The sequence below is a fragment of the Lipotes vexillifer genome, unplaced genomic scaffold (assembly GCF_000442215.2).
Source record: "Lipotes vexillifer unplaced genomic scaffold, Lipotes_vexillifer_v1.1 scaffold98, whole genome shotgun sequence".
Taxonomy (NCBI): domain Eukaryota; kingdom Metazoa; phylum Chordata; class Mammalia; order Artiodactyla; family Lipotidae; genus Lipotes; species Lipotes vexillifer.
Window position 1 is genome coordinate 1,514,109 of NW_006799611.1, and position 9,922 is coordinate 1,524,030.

General features: G+C 46.1%; 1 protein-coding gene across 2 annotated transcripts in view; it reads left to right on the forward strand.

Annotated features, from left to right (window-relative positions):
• The window catches only part of LRSAM1 (leucine rich repeat and sterile alpha motif containing 1), a 46,144-nt gene that overhangs the window by 25,877 nt on the left and 10,345 nt on the right, over positions 1-9,922 (forward strand). The window contains exons 16-19 of one of the 2 annotated variants that reach the window (XM_007471727.1): positions 5,665-5,764; positions 7,141-7,228; positions 8,207-8,281; positions 9,810-9,890. In XM_007471727.1, the coding sequence (XP_007471789.1) occupies positions 5,665-5,764; positions 7,141-7,228; positions 8,207-8,281; positions 9,810-9,890 (344 nt within the window). The remainder of the gene's footprint in view (positions 1-5,664; positions 5,765-7,140; positions 7,229-8,206; positions 8,282-9,809; positions 9,891-9,922) is intronic. The other variant, XM_007471728.1, reaches the window with a different exon arrangement.

The window sequence follows — 9,922 nt, forward strand, 5'->3', positions numbered from 1 at the left end:
AAAAAAAAGTAGCTTCCATGTCCTGGCTATTGTAAATAGAGCTGCAGTGAACATTATGGTACATGACTCTTTGAATTATGGTTTTCTCAGAGTATATGCCCAGTAGTCGGATTGCTGGGTCTTGTGGTAGTTCTATTATTAGTTTTTTAAGGAACCTCCATACTGTTCTCCATAGTGGCTGTATCAATTTACATTCCCACCAACAGTGAAAGAGGGTTCCCTTTTCTCCACACCCTCTCCAGCGTTTATTGTTTGCAGATTTTTTGATGATGGCCATTCTGACTGGTGTGAGGTGATACCTCATTGTAGTTTTGATTTGCATTTCTCTAATGATTAGTGATGTTGAGCATCCTTTCATGTGTTTGTTTGCAATCTGTATATCTTCTTGGGAGAAATGTCTATTTAGGTCTGCCCATTTTTGGATTGGGTTGTTTGGTTTTTTGATATTGAGCTGCATGAGCTGCTTGTAAATTTTGGAGAGTAATCCTTTGTCAGTTGCTTCATTTGCAAATATTTTCTCCCATTCTGAGGGTTGTCTTTCCATCTTGTTTATGGTTTCCTTTGCTGTGCAAAAGCTTTTAAGTTTCATTAGGTCTCATTTGTTTATTTTTGTTCTTATTTCCATTTCTCTAGGAGGTGGGTCAAAAAGGATCTTGCTGTGATTTATGTCAAAGAGTGTGTGCCTATGTTTTCCTCTAAAAATTTTATAATGTCTGGCCTTACATTTAGGTCTTTAATCCATTTTGAGTTTATTTTTGTGTGTGGTGTTAGGGAGTGATCTAATTTCATTCTTTTACATGTAGCTGTCCAGTTTTCTCAGCACCACTTATTGAAAAGGCTGTCTTTTCTCCATTGTATAGTCTTGCCTCCTTTATCAAAGATAAGGTGACTATATGTGTGTTGATTTATCTCTGGGCTTTCTATCCTGTTCCATTGATCTATATTTCTATTCCAGGACCATACTGTCTTGATTACTGTAGCTTTGTAGTATAGTCTGAATTCCAGGATTCCTCCAGCTCCGTTTTTCTTTCTCAAGATTGCTTTGGCTATTCGGGGTCTCTTGTGTTTCCATACAAATTGTGAAATTTTTTGTTCTAGTTCTGTGAAAAATGCTATTGGTAGTTTGATAGGGATTGCATTGAATCTGTAGATTGCTTTGGGTAGTATAGTCATTTTCACAATGTTGATTCTTCCAATCCAGGAACATGGTATATCTCTCCATCTGTTTCTATCATCTTTAATTTCTTTCATCAGTGTCTTATAGTTTCTGCATACAGGTGTTTTTTCTCCTTAGGTAGGTTTATTCCTAGGTATTTTATTCTTTTTGTTGCAGTGGTAAATGGGAGTGTTTCCTTAATTTCTCTTTCTGATTTTTTGTTGTTGGTGTATAGGAATGCCAGAGATTTCTGTGCATTAATTTTGTATCCTGCAACCTCACCAAACTCATTGTTTAGCTCTAGTAGTTTTCCTGTAGCATCTTTAGGATTCTCTATGTATAGTATCATGTCATCTGCCAACAGTGACAGCTTTACTTCTTTTCCAATTTGGATTCCTTTTGTTTTTCTTCTCTGACTGCTGTGGCTAAAACTTCCAAAACTATGTTGAATAATGGTGGTGAGAGTGGACAACCTTGTCTCGTTCCTGATTTTAGTGGAAATGGTTTCAGTTTTTCACCATTGAGAATGATGTTGGCTGTGGGTTTGTCATATATGGCCTTTATTATGTTGAGGTAAGTTCCCTCTATGCCTACTTTCTGGATGGTTTTTATCATAAATGGGTGTTGAATTTTGTTGAAAGCTTTTTCTGCATCTATTGAGATGATCATATGGTTTTTCTCCTTCAGTTTGTTAATATGGTTTATCACATTGATTGATTTGCATATACTGAAGAATCCTTGCATTCCTGGGATAAACCCCACTTGATCATGGTGTATGATCCTTTTAATGTGCTGTTGGATTCTGTTTGCTAGTATTTTATTGAGCATTTTTGCATCTATGTTCGTCAGTGATATTGGCCTGTAGTTTTCTTTCTTTGTGACATCTGTCTGGTTTTGGTGTCAGGGTGATGGTGGCCTCGTAGAATGAGTTTGGGAGTGCTCCTCCCTCTGCTGTATTTTGGAAGAGTTTGAGAAGGACAGGTGTTAGCTCTTCTCTAAATGTTTGATAGAATTCTCCTGTGAAGCCATCTGGTCCTGGGCTTTTGTTTGTTGGAAGATTTTTAATCACAGTCTCAATTTCAGTGCTTGTGATTGGTCTGTATTATCTGTTTCTTCCTGGTTCAGTCTCAGAAGATTGTGCTTTTCTAAGAATTTGTCCATTTGTTCCAGGTTGTCCATTTTATGGGCATAGAGTTGCTTGTAGTAATCCCTCATGATCCTTTGTATTTCTGCAGTGTCAGTTGTTACTTCTCCTTTTTCATTTCTGATTCTATTGATTTGAGTCTTCTCCCTTTTTTTCTTGATGAGTCTGGCTAATGGTTTACCAATTTTGTTTATCTTCTCAAAGAACCAGCTTTTAGTTTTATTGATCTTTGCTGTCGTTTCCTTCATTTCTTTTTCATTTATTTCTGATCTGATCTTTATGATTTCTTTCCTCCTGCTAACTTGGGGTTTTTTTGTTCTTCTTTCTCTAATTGCTTTAGGTGTAAGGTTAGGTTGTTTATTTGAGATATTTCTTGAGGTAGGATTGTATTGCTATAAACTTCCCTCTTAGAACTGCTTTTGCTGCATCCCATAGGTTTTGGGTCATCGTGTTTTCATTGTCGTTTGTTTCTAAGCAGTTTTTGATTTCTTCAGTGATCTCTTGGTTGTTAGGTAGTGTATTGTTTAGCCTCCACGTGCTTGTATTTTTTACAGATTCTTAAATGCTGCTTTTAATATTTTTTCTTTGTAGTTAATTTTTGATAGTTTGATTAGTATGTGTCTTGGCATGTTTCTCCTTGGATTTATCCTGTATGGGACTCTCTGCACTTCCTGGATTTGATTGACTATTTCCTTCCCCATATTAGGGAAGTTTTCAACTATAATCTTTTCAAATATTTTCTCAGTCCCTTTCTTTTTCTCTTCTTCTTCTGGGACCCCTATAATTCGAATGTTGGTGCATTTAATGTTGTCCCAGAGGTCTCTGAGACTGTCCTCAGTTCTTTTCATTCTTTTTTCTTTATTCTGCTCTGCAGTAGTTATTTCCACTATTTTATCTTCCAGGTCACTTATCTGTTCTTCTGCCTCAGTTATTCTGCTATTGATTCCTTCTAGAGAATTTTTAATTTCACTTATTGTGTTGTTCATCATTGTTTGTTTGCTCTTTAGCTCTTCTAGGTCCTTGTTAAACATTTCTTGTATTTTCTCCATTTTGTTTCCAAGATTTTGGATCATCTTTACTATAATTACTCTGAATTCTTTTTCAGGTAGACTGCCTACTTCCTCTTCATTTGTTTGGTCTGGTGGGTTTTCTCCTTGCTCCTTCATCTACTGTGTGCTTCTCTGTCTTCTCATTTTGCTAAACTTACTGTGTTTGGGGTCTCCGTTTCGCAGGCTGCAGGTTCGTAGTTCCCATTGTCTTTGGTGTCTGCCCCCAGTGGCTAAGCTTGGTTCAGTGGGTTGTGTAGGCTTCCTGGTGGAGGGAACTAGTGCCTATGTTCTGGTGGATGAGGCTGGATCTTGTCTTTCTGGTGGGCAGGACTGCGTCTGGTTGTGTGTTTTGGGGTGTGTGTGACCTTATTATGATTTTAGGCAGCCTCTCTGCTAATGGCTGGGGTTGTGTTCCTGTCTTGCTAGTTGTTTGGCATAGAGCGTCCAGCACTGTAGTTTGCTGGTGTTGAGTGAAGCTGGGTCTTAGCATTGAGATGGAGATCTCTGGGAGAGCTTTCGCCATTTGGTATTATGTGGAGCTGGGAGGTCTCTGGTGGACCAATGTCCTGAATTCGGCTCTCCCATCTCAGAGGCACAGGCCTGACACCCAGCAGGAGCACCAAGACCCTGTCAGCCACACGGCCAGGTATGTGGGGGAGTTTCTTGCCTTTTGGGAAGTCTGAGGTCTTCTGCCAGCGTTCAGTAGGTGTTCTGTAGGATTTGTTCCACGTGTAGATGTATTTCTGATGTATGTGTGGGGAGGGAGGTGATCTCCGCCAGCGTTCGTAGGTGTTCTGTAGGATTTGTTCCACGTGTAGATGTATTTCTGATGTATGTGTGGGGAGGGAGGTGATCTCCACGTCTTACTCCTCCACCATCTTGAAGGTCTCCAGTGTCCCTATTTTAAAGGTCACCATCATCCACCATTTATAAAGAGAAAGATTGTGTTTGCATTTCTGGAAGGATGTTTATCAAATTAACTGATTGGAAATAGGCTCAGTGTTAGGGATCTTTTCTTTTCCACCTTTTCAAACTTCTCTATTAGCTATTTTAGAAACCGAGCATGTATTATTTTTATAACTGAAAAATTTCAATAAAAATAACGAAAAGGCAAGAAAGGGTAATAACCCAGAGTTGTAGAGGGCGTATGGTATCAGGCTGTCCTGTGTGCTGCCAAAGGGAGTATGAATCAGCAGGCTCTTTCTGGGGGGCAGAAAAGGTAACTTGCATACATCATCCATGACCTTAAAACTGTGTACTTCTAAGAATTCTAGGAAATAATCAAATAGATGTGCACAAAGATATCTGAGCAAGGATATTTATAGCAGTATCATTTAATAATCCCAGAGAGCCTCCGAATGCTCTGAAACAGAGGATTATCTTAAACTTTGGTAATCCAGGCACTGTAGTATTCTGTAGCTATTAACATCACGTCAGCATGTTGACACAGGGATGGATTCATAAAAGGGGAGAAAGTGGTATATTTAGTGTGATAACATTTTAATTGTCTTTTATTATGGTGAAATATACAAAGCATAAAATTTACCATTTTAACCACTTGTAAGTGTACAGTTCTGTGGCATTAAGTACATTCACCTTGTTGTGCAACCATCACCACCATCCATCTCCAGAACTTTTTCATCATCCCAAAGTGAAACTATACCCGCTAAACAGGAACTCCCCACTGCCCCCTCCCCGAGACCCTGTAGGACCACCGTTCTGCTTTCTGTCTCTATGAATCTGGCTGCTCTAGGTACTTCATATAAGTGGAATCATACAGTGTGTGTCCTTTTGTGACTGGCTTCTTTCACATAGCGTAATGTCTTCAGGATTCATCCACGTTGTAGCTTATGTCAGAATTTCCTTCCTTTTTGAGACTGATTAATATTCTGTTGCATGGGTAGACCACATTCTATTTACCCATTTGTCCATCAGTATGCACTTGGGTTGTTTCCACCTTTTTTGCCTATTGTGGGTAATGTTGCTATGAACATGGCTATACAAATATCTGTTCAAGTCCCTGCTTTTAATTCTTTGTTAACTTTTTAAAAATCCATCAATATGCATTAAAACTTAACCAGAAGAATATATATCAAAATGTAATAATACTTCCGGGTCACCAGACTCTAGAAGGTTATGTGTATGTTGTTCAGTGTTTTACAACTAATCAGACTTTCAAGCTGAAGTTACTTCTGTAGTTTAAAATAAGAGACTCTTGTGAGGTGACTGTCAGGTGGATGCCCAGGTAACGCCCATGAGGCCCCCCAGGAGTGGCTGCTCAGCCCTGTCCCCACCCCACCCCCATGTTTCCGCAGCGGCCATGCAGCAGATGCTGACCGAGAGCTGTAACAGCCGGCTCATCCAGATGACCTATGAGTCTCAGAGGCAGAACCTGGTCCAGCAGGCCTGTTCCAGGTAAGGTAAGGAAGAGGCTTCCCGAGTGAGGGACTTTGGGGAGCTGGCTCAGGGCCCAGGACCGTAGGGTGAGAGCTGGCACTGGAATCTCCTGCCTCAGGCCACCCCACCCTGGGCCATGATGTCAGGAGCAAGTTACCGCTGGTCTAAGTGACTTTTCTAGTTGGACCCTAAGGAAGCACAACTAGCCGATGACAGAGCTCGGGTTTGACCCAGGCAGTGTGCTCTTGACTATGGTGTACTTATAAATCTCGGGGGGTCGTGGGTGGGGTGCACTGGAATGGGGATGGTGATGGGGTTGCCTTCATGCTGACAGCCATTTTGGGTCTGGCCTTCCAAGTTCATCCCAGCACCGTGGCTTTGTTGAAGGAGCTGCAGTGCCCAGCAGAGCCAGTTGAGAAAAGCTCCTTCGATGCTTAGCAGCCCCAGACAGGGACAGGCCAACAGCCCTGGCTGCCCTTGTGTTTCTCCTCCCACCTGGGTGGCTCCAGTGCAGGTGCCACCTCCTCCCCGCCCCCCCCGGGCACCTGGAGCACGCCAGCCTCCCCGTGTCCCTGCAGACGCAGGGGGTCTCCCTCTTTCCTGCTGGTGTGACCTTGTTTTTAGGAGCGTGGGCACTAGGGCCAGACAGTCGTGGATTCACATCCCACTTCTATAACTAACTGTGAAGTCTTAGGCAAGTTATTTTCCCTCCCTGAGCCCCAATTTTCTTATCAGAAAAAGGGGATAAATCACAGTACCTACTCCTAGAGTTGTTGGAGGATTTAATGGGCATGAATGATCATACTGTCTGCCACATAAGAGTCCAATAAATAACAGCTACTATTATGAAACAGACAAACTTAAAACCAAGATTGTACCAAAGTATGGACATATTAGGTTTGCAGAGTTTGGATTTTTGTGCTAAAGTCACTAGACTTGCTCTAGGGGGATGAGAGAAGGTCCACGGCCAGGGTGAGAGACACTGGGATGGAGGGTGAGATGTTAGTGCCCGGGAAGGACAGCTTTCTCTCAGCCTGAGTGGCTCACCTGGGAGGTCATGAGCTCCCTGTTGGTGGAGGTGGGTGGGCATAGGCCAGGCAGCCACTTCAGGGGAGGCATCGTAGGAAGGATTTCAGTGGAGGGGTGGATGACGGGGCCCAGGGATCATCTCCCCAGCTCTGGAGACACAGAGACTCCGTCACCCTCCATCCAGGGCCATGGGATTCCGACAAAGCTCCATGTCCCCCCCGGCCCCCGCCAAGCCCAGGATGCTCCCAGCAGGCGCTCCATGAGTATTGTTGAATGAATAAATGGTTTATCTCCATCTCCTCCAAGATGCCTGGCACATAGTAGGTGCTCAGGAAATGTTCATGAATTTGCTGTGTTTCTGGCAGCATGGCTGAAATGGATGAGCGGTTCCAGCAGATTCTGTCCTGGCAACAGATGGACCAGAACAAAGCCATTAGCCAGATCCTGCAGGAGGTGAGCCCTGGGGGCAGGGGCTCAGGAGGGGGGCAGGAGGGACGCAGGGAGCCCGGAGCAGAGCGGCAGAACTCCACGTGGAGGCGCTGTCCTGGACTCCTGGACAGTGTGCAAGAACCAGGATGCTTAGAGAGCTGAGAAACGTACTGACCGTGAGGATGAGGGGGCAGGGAGAGGCCTCTCTGGGTGGTCGTTTCCGCTCACTGAAGTCTGGAGAAGCGCCCTCCCCAGGCAGCCGCTCCCCATGCTGCGTGGGGCTCCATCATGAGGACATAACGGGCAGAAGGCGGTGGTACCCACCCCGTGGAGGGAGACCCCAGACTCCTCCCTTCCAATCCCGCCGCACCTCCATCTGCTCTCCCGCCAGCTTAGCGGGCGCATAGCAGGTACTACTGAGTGGACGGGACCAGGAAGGACCCCTGTGATTTCCTCCCTCCTGTGTCCAAATTGTTCAGTCCCAGCTTTCCCCACAGGCCCTACTGGAGTCTCATTCCCCGACCCTCACATCACCTCCCTCCTTTCTTCCTCTGTGATGTTGTCTTGCCACTCCCTGACTCATCGTTTCCTCTCTCCTTTCTCCCCAACTCCTATCTCTCTCGTCTTCCAAAACGCTTTGACTTAGTATTTGTGAGATTGTCTGAGGAAAGTGCTCTGTTTCTTAGAGGGCATGTCAGGCCTCGTGGTTAAGGTGAGACTTGCATGCTAGTGCCAGCTGGTTCACTTCTCCGAACCTCACTTTCCTCATCTGTGAAATGGGGCAGTGAAGGTACTCTCGTCATCGCCTCTTCCACGTGCAGCGCGGGAAGAGCCCTGAGCACGGTGTCCAGCACGTAGTAAGCGCTTAATAAGTACTATTTTAAACAATTAAACAAGTAACCTGAAAAGTTGTCGTCTCTCTTAGAAAAGGCATACGTTAAGGTGTGTTTGATGCAGGTTTGTTTTCCCTGCGGGCCCCCGATTGGCTGTGCTCTGTTGCAGAGCGCCCTGCAGAAGGCGGCCTTCGAGGCCCTCCAGGTGAAGAAGGACCTGATGCATCGGCAGGTCCGGAAGCAGGTGAGCGCAGGCTGCGGCCCCCGCTGGGCCTGCCCTGTGGGCTTTCAGACGCATGAGGGGGGCGCTCCAGGCCAGCCCAACAAGAGGCCTCCCCGGCACCTCCCTCCCCTCACTGAGCCTCATGGAACCTACTCAGGGTGTCAGGAGGTGCCTGGGCAGCACTGTGCATGCCAGCAGGTGAGACCTGTGCCTGCTGCTTCTCATGATGCCCAGGGCTGAGGGACAGGAGGCCTTGACTGCTTGGCAGCCACAGGCAGGACTCCTCAGCCGGCTCAGACCCCAGTGTCCCCGTCGGCCCAGAGGGAGGAGCTGGGACAGGCTGACCCCCACCTGACAGGCAGGGCCTGGTGTCGGCTGAGGAGTGACCTGGGCCTGGAGGGGAGGGGCTGTGCTCTTGTCTGGGCTCTGCTCCTGACCTGCGGGCAGCCTTGGGCGAACGCCACGCTGGGCCTCTTGGCCACCCCCTTCCAGCAGGGCTGTGTCTGGCTCGCTGGGCTCCCTGAGCACGTGGCCTGGGTGGCGGCAGACAGAGCGAGCTTTCAGGCTACGGGACGCATGTCACCTCGTATTCAGCACACTTTGAAATTCACATTTTGCATGGTGGTTTTTTTCTTTTTATTTTTTTACCAAAACCAACTTACCTTTTTATTTCCCCCTTTAATTTCAATCCCACATTGCCAGACATGAATCTCATTCCTCTGACCAGGGGTTGGTGGGGTCATAGGAACATAGGGGCAAAGGTCATAGGCACAGGGTAGAGAAGTCACTGGCCATGGGGTCTGACCCCGAGGGCTAAAAGCCCCCAGTCACACCCTGAAGGTATGTGGTGACTCCCAGACATTGTCACCATGGGTGGTTTTGACCCACCAGGCCAGCTCTTCCCCTTCAGACAAGCAGGGACATCCCAAGGAAAGGGCACACTCACCCGCTGTGTGTCCTTGGGCAAGTTACTTAACCTCTCTGAGCCTCGGTTTCCTTGTCTGTAAAATGGAGGCAATAATACCTCCTAATAGGTATTGATGAAATGATGCAAATAAATTGCACAGCACAGTCCTAGCATGTGGAGTCTCAATAAATATCAGCTACTACTATTACTGTTAGTCAGTCCCTTCCATTGCCCTCTGCACTCCTCTGTGACAGCTGTTTAGAGGAAGCAAGAGAATTGGACTGGTAAGAGGCTCATTGAGAATTCCGTGTCTGTTCTTCACTCTGGTCCTCACCTTGAAGGAAAGCCCCTTCATTCCACATACCTTGATCAGCACCCATTCTGGGCTGGCCCTGTGCCCGGCTTTTGATCAGCAGTGCTGTCCAGGGCAAGAGGGTCCACGCCGCAGAGCATTCAGGGCCATGAAATAACGAATTATTTTTAAACCCCCGCTGATGAGGTTCCCAAGGTACACAGGTCCCCTTCATTGCAGAGTGCCCCCAGAAAGTATTCTTAGATCCACTTGGCCATCCAAGAGCAGCGGCGCAGGATTAAACCGTGGTTAATGTGAATTAAAAAACCCCTGTCTCGTCTTCTGTTTAGATTAAGTTAATAGAAACTGAGTTATTGCAGCTGACACAGCTGGAGTTAAAGAGGAAATCCCTGGACACAGAGGCACTACAGGTATGTAGGGCTCCCTAGCCTGCCCCGCCCCC